This window comes from Rhyacophila brunnea, unplaced genomic scaffold (assembly GCF_057557595.1).
Source record: "Rhyacophila brunnea isolate RB1 unplaced genomic scaffold, BYU_Rbru_1.0 scaffold_8, whole genome shotgun sequence".
Classification (NCBI taxonomy): Eukaryota; Metazoa; Arthropoda; class Insecta; order Trichoptera; family Rhyacophilidae; genus Rhyacophila; species Rhyacophila brunnea.
Genome location: NW_028233350.1, coordinates 45,917,795 through 45,943,658, shown reverse-complemented (window position 1 = coordinate 45,943,658; position 25,864 = coordinate 45,917,795). Strand labels below are relative to the sequence as shown.

Genomic DNA, 25,864 nt, shown 5'->3' with positions numbered 1-25,864 from the left:
TATAAATTAGAGGTAATCGGTAAATATTTGAAACGGAATGTGGTTTTGAATCATGTGTCTTGCTAAACTTATGATTTTAGTTCATGGAAATTTATTTTCTCGTAGTTTATGAAACATGACCGTAAATTTATGCGATATATAAACGGATATGGTCAGAATCTGACGCTTAGTCGCTTAGAGTCATAACTCACATATTTCAAAAATCAAGTTTTTAGATAATCGCAAAAAAACAACAGACCACTATTTTTTTGTAATTAGAAGACAAGTATTGAACTCCCTTGTATATTAATGAGTGAGAGAGTCGATTAACATTTTTTTTAAATATATATAATACTCCTAACGCTGCAGACATACTATGAAAATAGATCTCTCCGATTGGTTAGAAAGGCCTTGGTGACAAAACTCACAGTATTCTTTGAAAAATACGCGAGTTATGACACCAACAGTAAACTTTGTCAACAATTTTGACATGGTTTAAAGTGACTTTTAATCAACTATTTTTCTGTATAAATATTAATGCATTTAGAATCACTTGGCATATTTAACTAAAAATCGACAAAATTGCAAATGTGAGTTATGACTCCAAGCGACTCATGATGCTTATATACTTAGTGACAATATATTTCCATTAACAGACATAATAAGTTTAGTATGGTTCATGATTTAGAGCTACATACGTTTTCTAGAGTCGGATTGTTAAGGCAATTTCCATTGGCAGACGCACAGACCCAACCCGATCCAACGATCGACGGCAATCGTCGTCGCTAGCTATTTGCAATTACACGCAACGATTCAATCTCGTTGGTCCTTGATTTGATAGGTTAAAATAATACTAGTGTTGCTATTATTAAAAATATAGGTTGAGTGAAAACTAGATATTTCTTAGATTGGTGGCTACACTGAACGCATTCCCGCGCAATTTTACGTCAACAAAGCTGAGCTGTCAGCTGTCAAACCTAGCGAGCATCAGATCTGTTAAAATTTATGCGGCCATTTGACATTTATAGAAAGTTTGTATACTTATTGTTAATTTACATCATGAATAACTGGGCGAGCTTGAATCTCCAACCCAATTGAGTAATTCGAATATCGAAATCGAATAATCCAAAGACTAATTTATTGTAGCGAGTATGGCTATATTTCAACTGGCTCAGGCGGTCAGTAGAATAAAATGAACGACCGTTTGCATGACTCAGGCGCATATTCGGCTATTTTCGTACGCTTTCGGCAATCTTCGCTTGATAATGAAAGGATCGCACGACGGATAATAGAAAATTTTCCACTTTCGACCCGATCGCTCACGATCCTTGAAAACCATAGAGAATAGAGTTTGACAGTCGTGGCAGACGATCGGGCCAGACGCAATCTGCCAATGGAATATGGGTTTTAGCCTAGCGAATAAGAACACTCAAATGAACAGTGAAAAGTGTGAGTTTGAATCCCACTCGGTTAAAAAATCTAGGATATTTTTATGATAAGCGTGCTTTTGATGGTCATTAAAAATAAATATTAACGTAGATATTCATAATAAAATTATGACCGTACCTACCCTTGGTTAATATGCTTGGATATAATTATTTTCCCGCGGTTCGCAATTTGAAAGTCCCTGATTTACGCAACAGCCGACCGCGTTTTATATTCATACCGCAATAAGAACTGATCTTCTATAAAAAAGAAAACTTTTCTAGGGCTATTTTATATTTCCCCAGAAAAGGGAGAAAAATTCTGATATTTGAGTGCTTCTTGCATGTAAATGTGTATAAGCAGACGTCTTTGAAAATGAAAAGAGGGTTTTTTGTTAATTAAATCAGGGAGGGAATTTTATACCAAATTTGTAATGGAGTTGTACTTAAGCTGCTATTTTTAACTACATTTGTAAGCTTCGACTTTGTCAAGTTACTGAATAGAGTCACGTTTTTCAGAGCGTATTAATTACACTAAAAGAACCATTTTAAAATTAGGCATAATTGGACGATCAACTTGGTCAATATAAAACGATTTTTTATTCAGTACAGAATATCATGTTCACACACGTTTTAATAATGTTGGATTATTATTCAATATAGAAAGTGGAGCATGTATAATACTGTCTACACTTTATTGTTGGGCCCTGAGCCCATCGAGGTATCCGGGCTGATCACATTACCAAATGGGGAGGTTTTGAGATGAACCAATAATAAAAGAGAACTTATATTACTGACACCCCGGAAGTCCGGGTAGGGAGGGGAGTCGGGGCCGCACAGCCCGATCCGACCTCCGCACTCAACTCTCCGGTCGACCTGACGTTAATGACGCCCTTGGTAGCGTGCCGTCGGTCGATACGCGTGAGTCACACGACCTGCTTCCACCCTTCGACTAGCTCAGTGATGTAAATTGTTCAGGGCGGTCATTCGAAGCTGGTTTTTGGGTTGGTAGAGTACGTTCAGTGTAAGGTTGTCTTGACAGTTGGGTAAATATAGGATGCCGGGATGATAAAAGTGATGAACGCACCAAATAATCGACGCAAAGGTCAACGGTTTTTATTATTAATTATGGTTCACAAAAAGTTACATACACAACACAGCACATAGGACACAATTATTAAGTTTACACAGTTTATAAAGTTACAGGCACATTTAAGATTAAAGGTCGGTCAAAAGATTGCTGAATATTAATTAAATTTTCACGAGTCGATTCATTTATATTTTTTTTCATAGTGATCGCACGGCTACACTATTATTTATAGAAAAGTTATCTAAGTTAATTTCTCGATTTTTAAATTATCTAGACATCTCTGGGCACCTTGTGTCGCCATCAAATCGCGATTCGCGTCACTTAACCGATACAAGAAGTCGGTACTGTAATATATGTAAAATGGATTATAAATATGTGAATAAAAAAAGAGAGATTCGATTAATTGTGAGTTAAGAATAGAGCATGATTAAATTATTCAGGGCATGAGATCGCGCTGACAATTGTATGTGATTATCAGAGAACTAGCATCTATAGAATATAATTAAAAAAGGAATTTAAATAGACTAAGAAAACTATGTATAAACAAGACTTGTAAGTGTATGATAAAATTGATAGATAATAAGGGCGCCAAGTGCTTTCTACTTGTGTGTACATAACGAAATACCATATAGGTAAATAAAGAAAACACTAGATTTAGAGTTAACAATAATTGTTTATTATGGGCTAAAAAACATTGAATTTATTTTAACAAGTATAATAATTACAGAGACATGAAATTACGGAGACTTGTGACCTTTTTTATGCGAAAACATACTATTTTACAAAAACATTATAATAAAAGATAATATGGTACTCATCTGCTGGACGCTCGTTCATTTGAAGTTGAAGACACTGATTTTGGAAATTAATGTTAATAGAAGTTCAATAAAAATGAAAGAAAAACTGATTTTTATATGGCAGGCGTGCGTCCGGCCATGTACAAAAAGTAGGTTAAGTTGAAAGATCCATCCAGTTTAAACGTCAGGGTAAAAGTGATCGAGATCGATGAAGGTGCAACCCTCCTGCCCGCCAAAATACAAGTAGGATCTCGTCCTGCCGCAGGGTGGGGGTTTGTGTGAAAGACAAGCAATCTTGCATCCTCTTCTATCGGTTAGCATTTACCTACTTTGACTTTAGGTATAGGTAGGTATTCACAACGTGACAGTACATAGTAAACACGTGTTGACTAACCGGATAGATTCCTGTCGATACAGAAATCGTTTTCACAGAAAGTAGGTAAACAGCACAAATTATATTTTTCACAAAGTCGACTCTAAGCGGGACACGAAGTCCATCACGGATCGAAGGCTGGGGCTTACAGACCTGGCAGTTATCACCACTGGTTATCCTCTTTTCAGCCTTGTCACTGTCCCTCTCGATCTACCCCTGAACGCTCACCCCCTCTCTGTCATTCTCGCCCGTGGCGAAATGCTTGGCTTTTACTTGAGTCTTACCTTAAGGGTCGTCCAAGTCACCTTTTTGCCAGGTAGTCGAAAGTTACAGCGATTTCGGAGGAATCGAGCCCAAAAGAAACAACATTAGGTATGGTTTTTGAAATATTCGAATCACGACTATAAATATGAATCCTGCGTGACCAACCTTTATCTCGCCATCTGGTAATTTGAACATTTTTAGTAAATAAATACAGAGCATTTTATTCATCGAGCGGCGATAGAAGAACATTTGGGTTGGCGGACTATAAGAAACATGAATGTAGCATCCATATCTTCGCTCGTACTCTACCCTAAATGGGTCTTCCATACACGTAGAAACGTGGAGGTATCATTACAATCAAACACACAAAAACGAAGAAGATTCTTATCATTGAAACCTACTTTTAAAAATCTCAGAGAAATACCTGTCAAAAAATTTAAAAAATGGTAGATTGATTTGGACGTATTTTCAATAATTTAATGTTGTAAATTAATGGACTGTGTCATGGCCTCCACATCCGGAAGCAATTTTTGGTATTTTTAAATAAATCCGCTTGAATTGTCGGCACTCAGCGTCATATTTTGAAGCTCTGATCGCGACCCCCTTTTGTGATAGCTAAGTAACATGTGAATCTTTGCCATGTTGGATTAATAGTTATTTTTATTAGTCAGGAAACACACTAAAAGTAATTATAAAATAAATTTTTATTTGTCTAATAGCGCCGCAGGCGAATTTTTTTTTAAACTATTACAGCAAATTTGTAGTGTGTGTATATCTCGCTCAACTGGTTGACCTGCCACGCCGGGCCCCTCCTAAGCCCGGGCCTCCAGGCTAGAGCCCTGTCAGCCCCCCCCCCCCTTGTGGGGGCCATGGACTGTATAAATGGATAAGAATCGCGGAAGAGCAGGTGACGAGTTTTAACATTGATATTGTTATTAGGTTCCTACTTTTATTATGAACATTATATTGACACGCAGACGGTGGCTTGAAAGAAATCACTTCATATTATTCTCAGTGGGAGTCGATATGCGTTTTCGTTTTGTAAGTAATTTTCGCGTTGGCAACTAGTAATACACTCTTCTTGTTGTTGCACCATTCGGCATCATTTCCGCGAGTATTATTGTTGCAATGGCCGGAAATATATGAAATGATGTTAGACATAAAGATTTGGGGAAATCAAAATGTAAAGTACGTACCATTTTCATTAAACTATTATTTTATTTGGCTTTTCCCATTGTTTTGTTTAAACAAAGGTTTATATCTCTGATGTGGGTATAAATATTGCATAATGACGCTTGGGATGGCCAAGTGGTAACGTGCCAACTTAACAAGTGCGTAAATATATTTTTCGACCAGAACATAAATGTGATAGATTAGGCATACGTTTAATATCCACTTCTTGTAAAAACAAAGCTGTTGAGAAACCACGTCGTGAGGCTGCAAGTTTTTGTTGGAATTCAGTAAATTCTGTTGTAATTAAGTAGCTACTACGATGGCCAAGCGGTTGTCACTATGAATAAATATCGTGGGTCTCGGGTTCAATTCCCGGGTTTGACATAAAAAAGCACATGATAATTTTTAATTTGTGGAATTAATAGGTTGATTATGTGGCTGACATCGATTTCTCGTAAAAACAAAGGTAATTGTGCCACAGAGGTGGCCTTGAGCTTTTATATTTTTTTCCGAAAACAGTTTATTCCATGTAGACAATTATAATAATTACCTTTTTCTGTCGGCTCATCGGCTTTTCGATCCAATAATCGTTAATTGAAATTTGAAAATTTCATACATTTTGATGCACCATTATCAATAATTAAGATTATATGAAGTAATATTAGGTTGGGGTAGGTTAGATTAGGTTAGGTTAGGTTAGGTTAGGTTAGGTTAGGTTTAGTTTGGTCTAAAAAGAAAGTGTTGTAAAATCTAATGGCCACCTCTGCGGCATATTTACCAAAACAAAAATCTGACGTGTAGGCTCATAATTATTATGATCTTCTTAGGCCTTTCGCTCATGAAGAAACTGGAATCCGACGCACTGGTTGCTGATGTAACTCATAAACTGGCCAATGACTGATGCTTCGCACACGGCGCTACTAAAATCCACTTGAAATAATAATCTCTTAACTTAAAACTGTCAAAACATAATATCGATAACATAATATTATAATGATATTAAATAAAAACAAAAATACGCTTAGTGCAAAAATAATTTAGTGTAATATAATAGTTTAATAAATATTTTTTTTAATATAACGGTATTTTTGTTTTTATTTGATATCATTTAATAGTTTTTGTATAACATTTTAACTACCCCCTATCAAAAATATTGAATGTCAGATACGAGGTGTCAATGTTAGACCATCGATATATAAAATATAAAAATAATTATACAAAATTACAAAACAATTTATCATAAACTTTCAATTAATAACATGTATATGTTTGTCTTGTATATGAAATACGTACTTTACTATCCAATCCATAGAATGCAGTTGTGGCGAAGTCTGAACTGTGATAAACCAAAATACGGTTGCGGCCATAGACTATAGATACATCGTTGCGGCTGTCATAGGATTCCAGTAACCAAGATCTCAATAATTATAATATTACTTATCAATTAATATTATTTTTTCACGTACAATCTGTCAGTATCTACCTATATATTATAATATGATTTCGTAATGTTATGAGATAGCGGATCTGCAATTTCATAACATTACAAATTAATATGATTTCATAATAATTTCAACATATTATTTCGTAGTACGCCAGACAATAAAATAGCGGGTCAGAGTCGATTGGACATCTCACTTTATTATAAGTTTCCGTTAAAAACACATCGCACAGAATAACCGTTATATTTATTATTTTGCATCGTTTGTACCATTGTAGTTATTTGAAAGAGTAAATAAATTCTTGCCTCCTCCATCATCACGAATAACTACTACCGACTTTCACCTGCAATACCTATCCTCCGCCGAACCAGAATACGACATGAGCAATTATTAAACCACATTTTATTTTCGCTTTGCAAAGTGTCATACGTTCATAATATCGACAAATTTAAAGTCAAGTCTTGAATATAAACACATTTATATGTTATTTCTATAGTAAACTATATGCGAGTATAGTAATATTATAATATAAACTAAACCTAATGCCCTACTGATATAAAAATAGATCATAATCAAAAAGTCACGGTTTTCTGACAATGGTAAGCATAATATAGACAAAAATATCAGAAATTTCATTGCAATATAATAGCGGAAACAACCCAGTCGAAACATTACGTGAGGCAGACTTGGAACACATAACCGTTGAGGCGCCGAATCTTTGTTCTTCATATACCTCAAGGGAGTGATTTCATCTCAGTATGCTTTTTCTTATAGTTGCATTCGTGTAACATGATTCAAGACCATTAAATTTATTAAAATAACATAAATAATTAATGCATACAAACGCACACTCTCACATATTACAATATGAAATAGTTATTCTTCTTCTTCGGCCAAATCCGCCCCTTGTTGGAGCATATGAATACCACGAGACGCCTCCAAGAATTTCTGTCGCTCGCCAATCTTCTTGCTTCGTTCCAGGTCAAACCAATATCCTGTAGCTAGAGTTGGATATTTCCTGAGAAAATCTTAATTTCGAGATTCAGGATTTCCCGAAATGATGTAATTTTGAATTCTCAAGATTCGGGATTACCATAACAGAATTCTCGAGATATCGGTAAATTTAAAAAAAACTGTAAAAAATCCTAAAATCAGGTAAAAACAGACAAATAATTCCAAAAAATGTTTTTTTTTTCATTTATGTAAATTTTTGTGAAGACAAAGAAATAGAAGTAGGAAAACATAAATAATTCAAAACATTACTTATTAAAATAGAATTTAAAAAAACACAGATTGTCAATCGCTACGTCTGACAATCGCGCACGCTTTTGAGACACAAAATTCCCTAATGCTGAAAAATTGCATACAGTTTAAGTCTACGTTGGCTTAATTTTGTTAAATACCCCGATCAGTCTTTGAACGTTTTGTATTTTCTGTCCAACTTTTTCATATAGAAAATCGTTTTTTGAATTAATATTTGATAATAAAGAAATCCCGAATTCCGAGAAAAGATTCTCGAGATCCGGGATTTCCCGAAAAAATTCTCAAAATTCCCGTCGGGAAATTCCCGAAACCCAACTCTACCCGTAGCTCCACCGTATATACTCTATAGATAGTATTTAGCGGAACGGATTTAAGAACTAGCTAGCCAGATTGAAGTTCTCTCCTGGCATCCGCAGCACTTGGCTTAGCCAGATGCAACGTCACCTCTTCACTCTTAGCATAGTGAGACGCTGCTTGGTGCGTTTTCTTATCTCCTCGTTGCTCCTAAAGTCATCCACCGCACACCCAGTGTATATATCGCAAATATCTGCTTTCGAAGCTCAGTATAAGGTTGCTTTGAGCCTTCGTAAGGTGTCATGATTTGCTACCGTAAAGCAGCACCGTCAGAATGTAAGCGTTGAACAGATTAATAGATGATAAATGAAATAGTTAGTATGCTAAAATATATATTTTTCAATGTTAAAATTAATCAAAACAAAAATATATCTACCTTCTGTAATATGAAAAAAGTGTCGTTGATTTACTTTAGATAAATAAGAATGATTGATGTGCGTATTGAATAGAGATAGTAGGTGTACTGACAGATGGCTATCAGCAACCAGGTAATAATAAATACCAAATCAAAACTCGTTCTACCGGATTGATATGTTATTTTGTGAGTTTTATTATGTAAATGTCGTGGCTTTTCAAATCGTCAATATTCATCATCACCATCAGGCTGGGTCTATCCACTGCTGGATAAAGGCCTTCCCTAGCACTAGCAGATAATATTAGTACATGATTAATAACGAACGCATGTTTTACGGTTTTGAATCTACATTTCAGCAAGGCAGTTACAGATGGTTTGACCAGTGTAACCTATTAATTATTCACATATATTTGAACAATGACAGTTTTTGGACATGTATTGGTATTTTGCTGCCTCGTGCGTTAAAGTAAAATATATAATAATATATAATTTGTGATAACTTAGTGGACTGTATTTACTTTGGACTCTGAAAACCCGGGCACACACCGTTTGATGTTGGTAGGCAACGGAGCACATCACTCATAAATGTCATACACGTACACACTGCTTATTTATGTGTAGGTATCACGATTATTCACTTGTTGTCTTTACATGCGCGAAAAGAACGGATTTTCACCGTCTCAAGCTTGTTGAAGCACTGATTACGATATGCCCGGGAAACACATTGATTTGGATTGGTGTGATGTAATACATGAATTGGTGCAACCAATAATAACTATTAAGTTATGATTATAGTGAGATGCACGTCGCGTACTGTCACGCTGTCACGGTGATAAATTTAGTCTATGGTTTCGTCATTTTGCAGAATATTTTGAACGACCACCACCTCTGTAAATTTAATGATGGAGAGTGCCAACTTTAAACTCATTATTTATCTATTTGGGTGAATTACTGTATCATACTAGAATTATATATTTTTAACTGTTACTAAAGATTTGTTTTAAAAAATCTATATCATATCAACATAAATAATATATAAGTACTTATCAATCTTTTAAAAGTCAATATCAAAGAAATGAAATGGAACAGTTGGTATATTATGAAGTATTTGGTTTTTTTTTTTTCAAAAAGAAAATTGGTTAGTATATAATAGAAAATAAATATAGCTTCTTTTACAATTTCCTAATAATCGGAGATATGAAAATATTATTGGTGACTACTTTCTGTTTCCGGTTTTGATTGCTTGAAAAATATAAAACTTTTCCATATGTTCATATTTCACGTATCGTTATCTAAGCTAGGCTATAAATATCGTTGGTTCGCGGGGATTACTTACCTATATCTTAACCAGAACAACAGATATTTTGAACGTTTATTTTAGAGTATGTACGTGAAGTTCCAAGTAATGATCTACTGAAACTTTATACATTTTCTCAGTGCTTACCGTAGTGCGGTAAGTCTATAAATATATTTATATAATATATATTATATTATATAATATAGAATGTTAGATTTGCGATGTTGTTTAGTAGGTACTCCTACACCTTCCACTCTTCCAGTGACTTTACATAATATCAAATAAATATTATTATTTACAAGCTAGTAATATTATTCCATGACTGAACACCATGATTCAGATGATGTAGGTATCTGACAGCGTTGTCCATGGAATATCTCCAGACGCGTACACAGAAAATGGGTTGAGGGGTGTTCATATTGAAAAAATGCATAATATTTTTTTTATTAATTCATATGGCGACGGGAGAGGGTGAAGTAAAAAAATTCTAGCTGGTGTCATTGACTTCTAATTTACTTTTTGATTCAAATCACTTTAATCGTGAAATATTGCACTTTTCCAGGTATATTCTCCATTTCTAAATCTGATTCAAGCAATGAACACCTGGCCTGGTGGTATAACTAAGGTTATTCACCTACGAGTTTTTGCGAGCTGTCGCATCTACAATCGGTTATCGAATGCGCGTGGCTTAACGGTCATAATTATTAGGATCGCTAGTGTCCGTTTGTATCGTTCACTCTGTCTTGTGTTTTCAACATATTGTATCGAAATATTAAAGCAAACATTGGATGGTTTAGATAGTTGTACCATTTTATGAGTGCCGCGTGATATCCAGAGGCCACAGGTCTTGCGTGTCGTAGAATGCCTTGAGGAATCTCCTATCTCTTCTTCTTGGTTGTTCTTTCATGGCAGAGAATCGTGAAATTCCGTCATCTTTTGAGCGACCAAGACTTGTCTACTCCTCTCGATTCTCTGCTTCTCTCAGGGCAGAGTGAAGACTTCCCCCAGTAAACTCCTTAATAACTCATCTAGTGCTAACACCGCGACTGGCGCGTTTGGAGTCGTTGGCCATTTGATATAATTAACGTGTTATGTAAATGTGGTAATTAAAAAGTTAGCAGTGATTGCGTTAACTTGATCACTCCGGCGCGTTAACGCTCTTCCTCCGGTTCGCCTTCCTTGGAGACTACCCAAAACCAACAGTCTCTAAAGGTTATACGGTTCGCGCCGAACGATATATTCAAAAAACTGCAGAATACGTCTCTAGCATAAAATATACTATCGAAAACCGTTCGTTGATAAATGTAGTCTCTGCATAATTGATTATTCTATAAATCAAATTATTATAATATTATGTTATTCATAATTACTGATTGAAGAGATCTAAAGAAAGAATACAATTCGTTACTTTTTAATACCATATTATTTTAATCAATTTATTTTTACGGTATATTATCGTCATACTTAATAATACAATGAAACTGATTGTTGAACAAATCTGAAAAAAATGAAAAAACTGAAAGAACTGATGAAACAATCTCTAAAATAAAATATTACCAAATTTATGTCAACCCACTTAATACCATAATAATATAGTCACAAGGTGATTTATCTACCTATCTATCATGCCTAATAAGTAGTTTTTTTTTCTTTTCTTTACAGGCCAAAGTCAGCAGGCGCCAAGAATTGTCGAGCAGCCATCAGACATAGTAGTAGGTCGTCACCAGCCAGCGACTTTGGAGTGTCGAGCAGAAGGAAATCCAACGCCAGTAGTGAAATGGTTCAAGGATGGTGCTGATCTACAAGGGTCTGGAGCGGCGACAGGATCTGGATCAAGGAGGGTGCTTTTACCAGCCGGAGGCCTGTTTTTCTTAAGAGCTACTCATGCAAGAAGAGATTCTGATGCGGGAGTATACTGGTGTGAGGCGACTAACCGATATGGAACTGTTAGAAGCAGAAATGCCACTTTACAAGTTGCAGGTTTGTTATATTTTTTTATTTATTGAATTCATTTCGAATTTATCTGATTTATCCCTTTAACATGTCACTAATTAATATAACCTGTTTTAAACATGCTTTTTAGTCACCATTAAAAAGAATAAATTCTTTGTAAATATATTAGTCACTTTTTGTGTGAAAGGCAAAATATTTACGTTTACTCACAAACCGCTTTTGGAGACGCGTCGGCCTTTTCTTGCATTCTGGGATTTACGAGTCATATTCAAACACATATTAATATCATAATCCCATACACATATGCAGTTCTACATGGATGTTATGATGTTCCATCAATAAAAACCCTACGTGTGAGGCTTTTACGAATAAAATTTGTGACATTTTATGCGAAAATTGGAAGTAAACACGGCGACTGGTTCGTAAAAACAAACAGCCTGCGAGCTTTCCTGCGCCCCTCCACCGCAAAATAAGAGGGAACGAAGAAAAACAAAGGGTTTTCAGTATTACACGAGCCCCAAAGAAGATTACAACAACGAAATTTGGATAGAAATTGCAAATTGGATATTTCATGCCCAAAAGTTTGCCCTCGGAAACAACGTGTAAAAGACAGTCAATAATTAATAATTTGTATAAAACAAACTTTCTTAAAAACAATTTTATTGGGCTTTTACAAGAATGAGTTGATCTTGGTTGCTGTTACAATAAATTTAATAAAAAAAATGTTAGTTTTTTACTAGATAAGTACCTACTTACCATAATGGACATTTTGCATTTATATTTTACATTTATGGAAACATTGCTGGTTGCAATAACTTTTCATTATTATATTATAAATTTCTCTAATCAATATGTAACTGTTTGTTTTCTTTATAAAAAAAAATAATGTTTAGTGTACAAATAATATTATCTTCTTACTTGGGTGCCGTCTTCTATTAAAGATTGGCGACTAACTAACAGTACATCGCTCTATCCTGGGCTCGTCTTATCTGATCAAAAACGCATTAGACATTGATTTACTTGTCAATGTCACTTGTCTTGAGGTGGTCTAGTCAAGAGAATCTCTTTCTACCTACGCTTATGATACCCTCTACCTTCCTATGAAATATGAAGTTAATCATACTCCTCATTGCGAAAAATATAGACAAAGTTGCAGTTTTCCGATACAGCCACATCTCACATAGACTGATACAGCCACAATATGTCAAAAGCCTCCAGTCTTTGTATTGTATAGTTATTTAACGTCCAGGCATAGACTTTCTAGACCAGTACGAGTATGATGTAGTACCTGATCATCTTCCAACGAGTGCTCAGAGTTATGGTTCGTTTGCAGAAGAGATGTTTCACTTTTTCAAAAGTTTTTTTGCAATCTAAATCCTGATTTTAATCTAATGGTCTAGGCTCCAGTCTTCATAATAACATGGCGACATAAAATTAAACCACTTGGTAAACAAATAAATACATTATAAAACAACAATGAAAAGAAAACATCACGAAATTCGTAACATAGCAAGATACCGTGGAATTGTATTGAAAAGCCCCAGGTTTGACTAATAATATAATTGAAACTTCTCAAGGAACATAATATATTTTATATAGGTTGCCAAATTTATTTTTCTACTACCATATTGTTATAACAAGTCCCAAACCACATCATATTTTATCCCACATGCAACAGTACTAGGTAGCTAGTATTATTATAGTTGATAGAAAGATATAATAATAATTGAAAGAAACATTTTTCAATTATGTTGGTTTCAATTTTATTTTTTTGGTTACTTGACTTTAAGATACAGTATTATAATTAGTGATAGTATCTTAAGACGACGCTGATTTTAGGCATATATTATAAAAACGTGGAAAAGGTAAAAAATAAATAATTTTCTATGTTATGACATATTATTTTCTTCTCATATAAGCAATTTCAATTTATTTTCAATTTCAATTTCAATTTATTTATTTTACATATTGTGGACATTACAAATTATAAGTTTAAGACGTTCACAACATGACATTTAGAAACAAAGAAATATTATAAAAACAGTATCATGTACATAACAAAAGAGATAGATCAGTATTAAGTTATTCTACAGTATAAATGTGTAAATACAAAAAATATTAATTAAATTAGTACAAGGAAGTACACCGGATGAGTTAAGCAGACTTTATTTTAAGAATTTACAAAATAACGTCCACCTATAGTCATCCTCACTTAGATGGAATATATCAACATCCGGAGCAATTTGGTTGAACAGAGTTATTGCCCTCCCAATTGGCATCACCAATGGCATGGCCAATACTTATGTACGGTTACGATCTCCAAAATTGTAAAATAAAAGACGTATTATATACATCAGTTTAAATGTGAAACAATTATTATAATAACATTGTATAATATATTGCCATCGCATGGATGAGTGACTTTATTTGCTCATTGCATTATTAATTAATTCTGAGTTTATTAGAACGTGTATGGCAAATTTACTTTTCTAATACAATATTATGTATACGGGAAAAAAACCGTTTAATGTTTGAACCAGTGTTTCCGAACCGTTTTTTAAAAAATATTTTTTTTCGGTTAGGTACCCACATGTTCAAACACGTGCGTTACCATGATCTTACTCCTTACTTCATGCCGTATGTTGTAGCTTAACCAATGGGAAATGCCAATAGGAATGGCGTATTTCCCAAAAAAACTCCCCTATTCTTAGGTAAATAATTATTATAAAGCATTCATTCATCATTATTCGTAGGATGCTTATCACATTTGAATAATGATCAAAGACATCGCTTATAATCAGTATGTTTAAAATTATCTTCAAATTTGTTAATCGTGCCCATTTTTTGAATAATAAAATGCCTAATTCTTGTCAGATTTAAGATCATAAAGATTATAAAATATAATTTTTGATCGTAAATATATCACTATATAATGTTAACATTAATTTTACTAATGGTTTTGTAAATGAATTAATCAATCTAAAAAAAACACCACTGCACATGGATGTACTGAAATATGACTATTCTAAAACATTAGAGCGAGAGGTTTAAAAGAATACTATTTTATGTAGGTAATGAAAATACTTTATGCAGTCATCAAATGTTTAAAATAAATATAAAGGATAATAAGGCTTCAAAATTATATAATTAGATTATCTACAACGTTTAAGGAATGTCTAGGGTTATGCTCTTAAAATACCATAAAAGGTCCATTTTGACCTGCGCTGAGCATGTGGGCCGTTAAATAAAAACTATTATTTAAAGAGTGTTTTGTTTATTGCATTTTAAAATCATATGCTACAATAGACATAATAATCTGATAGCGAATACAAAAAATATAACATGTAATACGTACAATTTACATTTAACCAGTTGAAATTAATTCAGATAATAATTTATGTACCGATAGAAAATATTTTCGGACCGGTACCGGTCCACGGATCGATGGTTGGGAAACATTAGTTTAAAGGATAGTTTAATATTATATAACTATGTATATATAATATTTATGAAGTAGGTTTGTTAAAGTAATGTCGTTTAATAAGAAGTATGTTTAGTTAATTATTTATAGGTTAATTTTTATATTCACTTACCATGAATTCATAATATGCAAAGTAAATTAATTCCAGAGAGAAGAGGTTTTTGAATATTATTTTCACTGCAGTATATTCGAATATTAGAGCTTAATTAAACAATGTAATCATACCGTGAAAATGTCGAGCGTAAATCATACGCCGATACGATTTTCAATTTCGGCCACAAGAATGTTTGTGAATTTTCGCTACTGCAAATTTAATGTTTTATTCGTTTATATTGAAATTAATCAAGCACGGAATTGAAAATCGGAAATCTATTTCCGAACGCTGTAAATTATTGTGAGGTAGATGTGGTTTCGATAAAATTACATGTTTATAAGGTTTATAATAAACGATTTAAAAATGTTTCCTCGTCTGATTTTTTTTTCTTCATATTTTCATGTTTATATAACAATATAAATGATTGTTCTGTATTTTAACCAAATTATTGACTATCGTAGTAGATTTTTGGGTTTCCACCGTGTGCCCTTCTTCCTTCTTTACTCGACGTTTCGGGCTCGTTGCAGAGGCCATTATCGAGAGATGAAAGCTTCAAATATTATATAAATTATTGACTGTTCATTTTTAAACTACTAAAGAATTACGCCAGACAGTTTTGTGTATCAATGAGGGAGAAGGGTGAGTGACGAGATGGTAAAAACAGCGGTAGTGGAGATGGATGTAGTTGTTTATTTTCTTGATGAAGAGTACAGAGAGTAACAATGGTCAGAGTAAGATAACGGTGTGGAGTTATTGTGGTGAGCTGGGTGCTCGGACCAAACCGCGATCTGGTAGCGATGACTACCGATCTACTGTTAAGCAGGAGTCAAGTGACGGACTCGAAATGAGTGGTGACGAGTTATGGATCGTCCTTGCCATTTATACAAATGCAGTACATACAATACAAGAGACATTGTCGCAATTAGATAAATCATAATATAGGTACACTGTTGATCTATTTTATTATTGAGGAAACGCTGACAATCGCTTCCGCGCTTCTGGTTATGTTTTGACAACAAAGCACGAATAACGAAGTGTGTCACCTGGTATGATTGGTATGTTTTTTTTTCTCATAGTATTCCGAGAGGACTTTCGCCTAGAGCCAGTAGACACACGTGGAGCAGTTGGTGATACTGCATTATTAGAATGTGCACCTCCACGTGGAACGCCAGAACCCACAGTTGCCTGGCGTAAAAACGGCCAGTTGTTAGATCTGGATGAAAATGACAGGTAAATGCTCAACGATTACTTCACTTCTGTCACTAGACATAATACAATGATAAAAATAAATTTATAATTGGAATTTAACAGAATTCGCTAAGTCATGCAAAGACATAATAAATGATAAGATAATCAAATACGTGGATAAACTATAGTTCATAATATCATTGTAACAAAAATATACGTCACTGTTTATAGTGCTCTATGGGTATTATTATGCAGACCAGGTCTAAATAAATGTAGCACCAGAAAGAAGAAGACAAAATGTATATATTACTACAAAATATTTGTAGTCAGTGGTTTTAAATATAATTTTCTTTACAGGATATCTATAGTTGATGGTGGAAATCTTGTTATACAAAGTCTAAGATCTTCTGATGATGGTCGATATCAATGTCTTGCAAAAAACGTTGTTGGCACTAGAGAATCAACTATTGCAAGATTACGGGTTTATGGTATGTTAGCAGTTTCTTATTTATACGTGTTAATTTAAAATTTAAATTAACCACAAATACCTACCTACCATAAAAATGAGTCATTGAGGTACAAAACCGCTCTGGCAACTTTTTCTATTAATAATAATCATAAAAAAACTGTTTTCACTTCGTACCTACTTCATAAATATATTTAATTTAATTTTGTTATATAACTGACTCACAAATATCATAACTCTATAAGTAAATATTCTCATATTATAATTTAAATGTAATAAAAAGTAATTTTAAAAGCTTCATGCGGTTTTACGTATCGATTGACTCATTTATTCAGTATAATATGTAGTTAATCGGCCGAATATTGAATATCTGAATTAACATTGATCCTATTTTCTCTTCAACAGTAAAACCATATTTAATAGCTGGTCCAGAAGATGCAATTGCATTATCAGGTGGCAGTGTGACATTTTCATGTCGTGCTGGAGGTGAACCTCTTCCTGATGTCCTCTGGCGAAGAACGGCTGACGGTGGAAATATGCCACTTGGAAGAGTCAGAATTCTTGAAGACAGAAGCTTAAGATTAGACGATGTTACTCCTGGTGACCAAGGAGATTACATCTGCGAAGCCGATAACCTTGTTGGTACTGCTTCAGCGTGGGGAACATTAACTGTTCACTGTAAGTAAAACCTGTAAATCGGATAATTAATCAATAATTTGTCTACATTAGATCATTTATATTATATTTAATATTCATATTCAATAATTTTTTTATTGCTGTTTGGAATCTGTTAGTCTTGGTAGTAGTGAGTTTCTTAACCAAAATATGCACATATTTAAACCATCTTATACAAGCAGGTAAAACACCATGGGTTACCGGCAATCAACCACCCCTAAATTTTGCTAATTAATATTGACCATCAACTGCTCTCTAATGACTCCAGATATGTTCCAATCGCTACCCGCTTTACAACACCCCCCCTCTAAGGGTGACAAAATATCCATCTAGACAGGCTCGATACAAACACATGGTTCTGTTTGCTTGTGTATAAATAATAGTTATATTATTTATATTGTATTTTGTTTTATTTCGTATATTTTTATTTTTTCACCTTTTAGCATTACCAACACTGCAACTAAGACCATTAACACAGACACTAGAAGAAGGGCAAGATGCTCATTTTGAATGTTTTGCTAAGGGAACACCTCCACCAAAGATACATTGGTCAATTGATGGTAATCATACGCTTATATTTCCTGGAACAAATATGAGTAGATTTTACGCTTCTAAAACAGAAGAAGGAGAATCCAGATTAATTTTAAAAAATACAACAAAGACTGACTCTAATACTGTAGTTGTATGCTCTGCAATCAATGTTGCTGGCTCGGCAATTGGAAGAACGAAGTTAGTAGTTACTTCTGAAGATGATAGACCTCCACCAGTTATTATAGTTGGACCGTCCAATCAAACATTACCATACAAATCAATGGCTGCTTTACCATGTAGTGCTCAAGGAAACCCTACACCAGTCGTCACGTGGTCACATCATTCCGCACCAATCGTATTGTCTGATAGAATACAAATTGATGAAACTGGAACAATGACGATTAAAAATTTAAACAGTGACGATAATGGACTTTATACGTGTACTGCATCTTCAAAAAATGGAAAGTCTACGTGGAGTGGGAATTTAATAGTTGATGCTCCAACGAATCCAAGTGTAAACTTTTTTAGAGGTCCTGACCCATCTGCTTTACCTGGACCTCCAAGTAGACCTCAAATAAGAAATCAATCAGATTCTAGTGTCACAATAACGTGGAGTCAAAACAATAAGATTGGTTCATCAAGTCTTTTAGGATATAGAGTAGAAATGTTTTCAAGGCAAAGTGGTTATTTTAACCATAATGGTGGTTGGATCGTTGTTGCTCGACGTGTCCAAGAAACTACATACACTCAAAGAATTTTGGCAGCAGGAGGTGCTTATATCTTTTTAGTCCGAGCAGAAAACTCTCATGGACTCTCACCACCAAGCGCTTTATCAGAAACCGTTCTGATTGATGGTAATGATGATCTACAACTAAATGTTATCAGTGGTGCTGAAATGACATTACTGTCAGAAGCAAGAGCTCGTCTGTTATCTGAAGATGTTGTCCAACTTATGGAAGCTGTTCCTGTAGATTCAACAACAGTGAAACTAGTATGGAGAGTAAGTAGTAACTTACATATTTTAATAATATATTAATTGAGGCTTTCACAGTTATTGATTATGTTGGTTTGGGCTATGCACTTACGTATATTTTTGTTTTACAGGTTACCAACTCAAACTACTTGGAAGGATTTTACATCTACTACATCTCAGTTAATGATTTCAATACATCTGATCATGAATATAAAATTGTTAATGTTCTGTATTCCAATAATCCTTCTGGTTTTGAAATTACGAATTTGATGAAATATACTGAATATGAGTTCTTTGTGATACCTTTTTATAAAAATATCCAAGGAAAGCCTTCGAATTCCAAAATCACAAAGACTTTAGAAGACTGTAAGTTAACTTTGTCTCTTTTAATATAGAAAGCATAACTAAATATTCATGGCTTTGAATTATAAAATAAACAATAACCAGAATAATCCTAAAAATAAATCCTTTTCTTCCAGTGCCAGAATCAGCTCCCGTAGACCTAGAAGCTTCACTAATAAATTCGACAGCCATATTTTTAAAATGGCGTCCACCTCCTGAAGGAACTCACAATGGTGCCATCCAGTATTACCAAGTTGTTGTGAAAGAAGCTGAAAATAATGAATCCAAAATAGTTCATAACGTTTCTGTAGTAGGAGGAAGTGTAAGATTGGGAGGGCTCACCGCTGGAGGTGCCTATTGGTTAAGGCTTGCCGCTGCAACAAGTAGAGGGTTAGGACCCTTTACATCTCCAGCTGCTTTGAAACTGCCCGCAGATTCAAATCCATCATCTAAAATTCTGAATCACCATAATAGGTAAGAAAATTATATTTCTTTTTGTACTTACAATAATAATAGTGTGGCAAGTCGGAATGAAGTAATTTTTATGTTAGAAACACTCAAACTGACAACACTAAACTAATGCGATAATTCAAAGCAATTCTAAGCTTGGACTCCTTTACAGGGTAGATTCTAAAACTTGACAATCTTCATCTTCTTTTAACCTCAAAGTCATGGTTACCTACCTCGATTTATCATATTATATTTTTTCATGTTATTCAATTTCTTATAATAAGTTCTAATTGATTTAATTTTTGTGCTATTCATTTGCGTAATTTTTTCGCCTTTCTGCATATTCAGGCATTTATGCGCACTTATTAATGGAAAATAATGCAAACTGACACAATACAATTTTATTTCATGTTTATACAATAATTTAATACAATAAAAGAACGTGAAAATATAAAATCTAATAGTATACATTTGAATTATTTGGAAATACTGCAGTACATTAGAAGATACCTACTGCCTTATTTATCTAACCCATTAAAATGTCATTACTCACAAATAATGGCACTAGGTGAAGTATTGTAAATTTGATACAAATAAGTAATGAAGCATGTCACTAAATAATATTAAATAAAAACAAATATACTATATTTATTAAGGTATAGTGTTATAGTAGATAAAGTAAACGCACCAAATCTAAAAAAATAGTTAAAATTTAATTTTAAATTCCTCGGTCAATAGTATTAATTTGATTTCCTTCGAATATTATATTTAACTTAGTATAATATAAATCTAAATGATGTAAGAGAATAAGTAGAATAAAACTTATATTAAAGTGAATCTGTGTGAATACTTAATCTGAACTTTTATAATAGTAGGTACTTATAGATTGCATAGGTCATAAAAAACTTTAATTATCGTATTTTTTGGATAACCTGTCTCTTTAAATAATATAACTATTCTTTAAAATACCATTATCTATTTTTTTCTTTTAGGCATCAAGTTGGTCACAATCTTCAGACAGTGGTGTCAGGTGATCTCCTATCTGAGACATGGTTTCTTGCTTTGCTTGGTTCAATGCTCACCATAATGATACTCCTGTTTGTTGCTATGCTCTTTGTGAGGAGACGACATTTACTAATGAAGGAAAACCCCCTGCCTAATTTATATGGTAAGTTTTCTTTTAAAAATGTCAAATGTGTATTAGAAGTTAAAACGTATGAAAGTTTCCATCGATCCTAGCTCAAATCGTAAAATAAATGCTGTAGATACTTTAAAGTTTAATAATGTTTTTATAATGGATCAAAAATCTAATATGTTTAATAGATAAATTCATAATTATTATGCATAGTAAAAATATTAACATACTTATTGCTGACATTAATTTACTGATGCTAGAGACTGATCGAGTCCTTGCATAACCGCCCCTAGTCTTTATCCCGATCTATCTCTCTCCAGTCAGTCACACTCAGCCCCGCGTGGCGCTATTTGCTCATCTACTCCAGGGGTAGCCCAGGGGTCCCTTCATAAAGTTTATGATGAGCTCTAGGTCTATACGTGAGCGACCCATCCCATATAAATAATTTCGGTGAATGGAGTATTATTTCTAATTCTTCTTCATCGCTCCATCTTAAAACTGAGGATTGTCATCCGAATGATTTGACTATCTAACAGCCTTCACAACGGGTTCGCTTCATTTCTCTTGGGATATTTGCTTGAATGTTCTTACGCGGCATGTTTAAAAGACAATAAATTACACACCACACAAACAGACACTAACGTTCGTAATAATTATTATAATCACCTAGTTAACCGCTGGTGGATGCAACAAGTCGTAATACGTCGTAGGAATTTCTGGGCATGTATCGGGAAAAGTGTGAGGAGTGACGAAAGTAGGCGTAGTAAATGCGGAAGTCAATGAAACCTGCTAGCTTTTGTTAACTTCGCCCCTTCCCGCTGACCTTAAAAATATATAATAAATTATGGTTCATTTTTTGACAGCCCACTTACCATTTTCTGTGTGAGTGCCTGTTTTTATTTAAGGTACTTCTTTGCATGTGCGATTTATTACTTTTGAGTTAATCGATTGAATCCAAATAAACGCAATGTTAGTAAATAATATATGTATAATAAATACGGCTGGGTAGAATTATGGAAAGCAGCAACTCAATTTTAATAAATTATAGCTTCGCTTACTAACGAGTAAAAAATACGCATTGCGTTCGAAATGACAATTCAGAATAAACCCATACAAAATCCTATACACTATGTAATACTGTCTTTTGATATTGATTCACGTCATACTCATGCATAAATATGTTATTAGAGGTGTGACCTTATGATGGCCTATAATATGTATTTAGTTTACGACTCATTCTGTCATACCTTGTTGAAAAGATACATACAACAAAAGACTATTAAATGTAACAGAGTATGGCTAGTAAACATTACAATGTATTCTTATTTTTCGCGCTGTCGGAGGTTCGTCAACGTTAGGACAATCATTGCTATATCATTGGCTACCTGTAACAATTCCGTAGACTTGCACTCGTACCAATTATATAGGGTCTTAAGCTGCGATATGCAGTGCCATAATATACTACGTACGCCAGGTCGCACATATAAAATTTATCTCGACTGCGACACGCCGATAAGATTATGTGATGATGTGATTTTGTTTGGAATTCACAAACTACAATATTTAACTTAATATACCATCGCACATAGCGTAGACGTAGGGTTTTTGATAAAAGCATGTAACAAATTTCACTCGATGTGCTCGAGCAAATCTTGCAGTGACGCATGTGCAGACGCGAATGAGAATTGCAACATTGCTGACAGTTTTTTTGTGAGGCCGTGTTGCTGTTGGGACGATTTTGTAGGTGCGACCAAGTTTAAGACTCAATTTTTTCTTGTTTATTTTACTTTATCTCATAATATGACCATGTCAATATTACTACATACCTATTTCGATACTTTCCATAATATTTTTCAAAACGTCCAGCCACATAATATGGAAAGTCACAACCCTTAGTGATATGATATCTATTAACTCTGTAGAATGTATTATGAAAATTTTTATTGAACATTATTATGTAAGAAGTTAGAATAACAATCTGATATCGATTGTGTTATTTTTATCAACAGATCCAAGAAACGGCAAAACTCTAGTCAACCATTTAAATATAAAAGCTGCAATGGGACTACCTCATCCAGTAGCAACTGGATTCAAGCAAGGAAATAATATAAAAACAGATTCACTCCTTTGGGTAAAATCCAGACCGGATTCTTGGAGAAGTGCCAAGGATACATATGGAATGCCTGAATACAATCAAGCGCCATTACCAGAGTATGACAAGATCAACAATCATCAAACGGCTTCGGATTATGATAGGGTGAACCAACAAGCGATGCCAGACTATGCGGAGGTGGACGCATCTATGATCACGTTCAGGAAAGGAAGTTTTGGCGGAGAATCAGCTACTTCGCCGGCCGCTTATGCTTCTGTTACCCTGGTTCCTAGTCCTGGAATCAACACATCATCTCTGGTGAGTGATATAAAACAATCTGGCTGTGATGTCATAGCGGTCATCGCTCTTATATGTACATATATATTTCCCAGACTTTTATGACGTCACAGCAATGGTTTATTGATTGTTTTATATTATCTGATAAAATGTATTCACACGTATTCATAAATGATACAATAAACTTTTTTTTAAAGGATTTTAATTAGATTAATAATCAATAAAGAAGTAATAAATGTGGGACGAATGAAATTCACTTTTATTTACACAAAGCCAAACAATAAGTTTGGAGACCAAATTCAGTGGTCCTATTTTATAACTGTTATAAATTTGTCAATATCTTTTCATCCTAAACGTTTTCAAACAGTTTTTGTACCATCAGCTTCACCAAAATGTAGGTATTATTTTTTTTTATTTTGGAGAATTTAAATAATCTGGTTACCTATATATGAATTTACTTGAGACACATTTTTAACACCACATTTCACAATATTCTCAATTTTTACTTTGTGTTTTTATAATCCTATAACAAATCTAGTTAATTTATTATTTTTTACATTACATTAGACGCAATTTTTTTTATAGCTACACAATAGGACCACTGATATATTGCGTCAAACTTTGTAGTTGGCTTGCAGACTAGAGATAGCGTTGGTTACGCAAGTACCATAACACTTATTTAATTAAAAAACGTTTGTTGAAATAACCTCCACTCTATCAAAACCTGTAGTATGCTCCATCATATTTTTAATAACAATTATTTATCAATATAATATAATTATTATATTTGTATTAAATTAATAAACCCTAAATAGGTACCTACTTATTTTTATGACTACTTAAAAAGTTCGATCAAAATACTTTTCTCAAATTTCAGAATATTACTAAACCTAGGTACCTACTTACTTATATTTCGTTAAAATTAATATTGAAAAAATGATTTTTTACTGATTTGAAATTCCTCAACCTCTCTGTCCTCCGCATTGAAGAATTTTGATATTAAATTCTCCAAAAAATATTTTATGCGAAGAATCCTTAACAAAATTTCATCGACAACATATACCCGACTTTGAATTTCTTTCTAGTTATATTTTAAGTTAAGATATTGTGGACAGTGAGTGATCTATGGATTTACGTGTTGTGTTGACGAATTATTTTCTTCGTAATAATTGTATTATTTAATATTTTCAAAATGCGATGTTCAAAAAAATGTGATAGTAAATCGTAATGAATGTTTTTCATCACAACTGATTTACGACAAAATATGTTAATTAAAATAATTATTAAACGCAATGGAATTAGTACTACATAATATTGTGTATTTTTTAAATTAATATGTACAATGTTTTTCTATCAAGAATTAACATTTGAGGTTATTTGTTTCAAAGTAGGTTACCTCCATATTGCGCTATTTTGAGATATTAACACTCTCGTTACTGTAATGTCATCTTAGGTTACCCGGGCAATTAAACTGAAAACATTTCAGTTATTATGCACTTCGCCATCTTAATATTTTAGTTATTCCTAGAATCATTAATATCACATCTAATTATTAAAATGTTATTATATTCAGAATCAATAGCATTATTCAGAAAATACATATAATTAATAGGTGACTATCAGATTTATTTTCCTTTTATCAATAATTATAAATACACATTACAAACAGAGCGTTGCAATCTGTTGAGAACAAAATATATAGACCTAAAAGCATATGCGACAAAGATAAACATATTACTCAATTATTGTGAGACAGATATTATGTAAAAGTCAGCGATGCAATCAAGATAATATTATGATCGACTTTTTTGTAGGCTGTAAGAATGTATGCAAATACTTGAATGATTATAATTACATTTTGATTCCTTTTCGATCATTTCATAGATAAAACAAAAATAAAATAATGACAACTTTATTAAAGTTATTTATGTTGGTATGTCATTTTTACGTATTGTGATATTGACAATCTCGAACGGTAGCCGAAGATGACATCACTGGAGCAAAAGAAATTTATTAGCACCGTAAAGGGAGGGTTAACAAAAAACCCATAAAGCATATTTTAGAACTGCAAATAGAAAATTGTATTTTTTGTAAACATATAAATTATTGAACAAATTATAAAAAAGCAAATAATGATTTATAATGTAGTTATTTGTATAAAATCAAGTTTAAAGTTAGTGGGAAAATATAAAAATGGGGTGTGATGAACATTTTTAAACAATTTTGCAATCAACTTCTGGTTTAATTGTATCTAACTAACAGACTCATATTATTATATTTTTTGTTATTTTATGAATATATTGAAAAGTATTTAAACACTCAAAATCAATAAAAATATCAAATCGAGTAAAAACGGAGGTTACCGACTTTGAAACG

At 33.3% G+C, this 25,864-nt stretch overlaps 1 protein-coding gene across 1 annotated transcript in view; it reads left to right on the top strand.

Annotated features, from left to right (window-relative positions):
- The window catches only part of LOC147064291 (roundabout homolog 1-like), a 48,585-nt gene that overhangs the window by 20,109 nt on the left and 2,612 nt on the right, over positions 1-25,864 (top strand). The window contains exons 2-10 of the mRNA XM_085958690.1: positions 11,474-11,791; positions 16,416-16,569; positions 16,885-17,015; positions 17,399-17,671; positions 18,112-19,199; positions 19,304-19,538; positions 19,652-19,988; positions 20,957-21,132; positions 23,109-23,509. Coding sequence (XP_085814816.1) covers positions 11,474-11,791; positions 16,416-16,569; positions 16,885-17,015; positions 17,399-17,671; positions 18,112-19,199; positions 19,304-19,538; positions 19,652-19,988; positions 20,957-21,132; positions 23,109-23,509 — 3,113 coding nt within the window. The remainder of the gene's footprint in view (positions 1-11,473; positions 11,792-16,415; positions 16,570-16,884; positions 17,016-17,398; positions 17,672-18,111; positions 19,200-19,303; positions 19,539-19,651; positions 19,989-20,956; positions 21,133-23,108; positions 23,510-25,864) is intronic.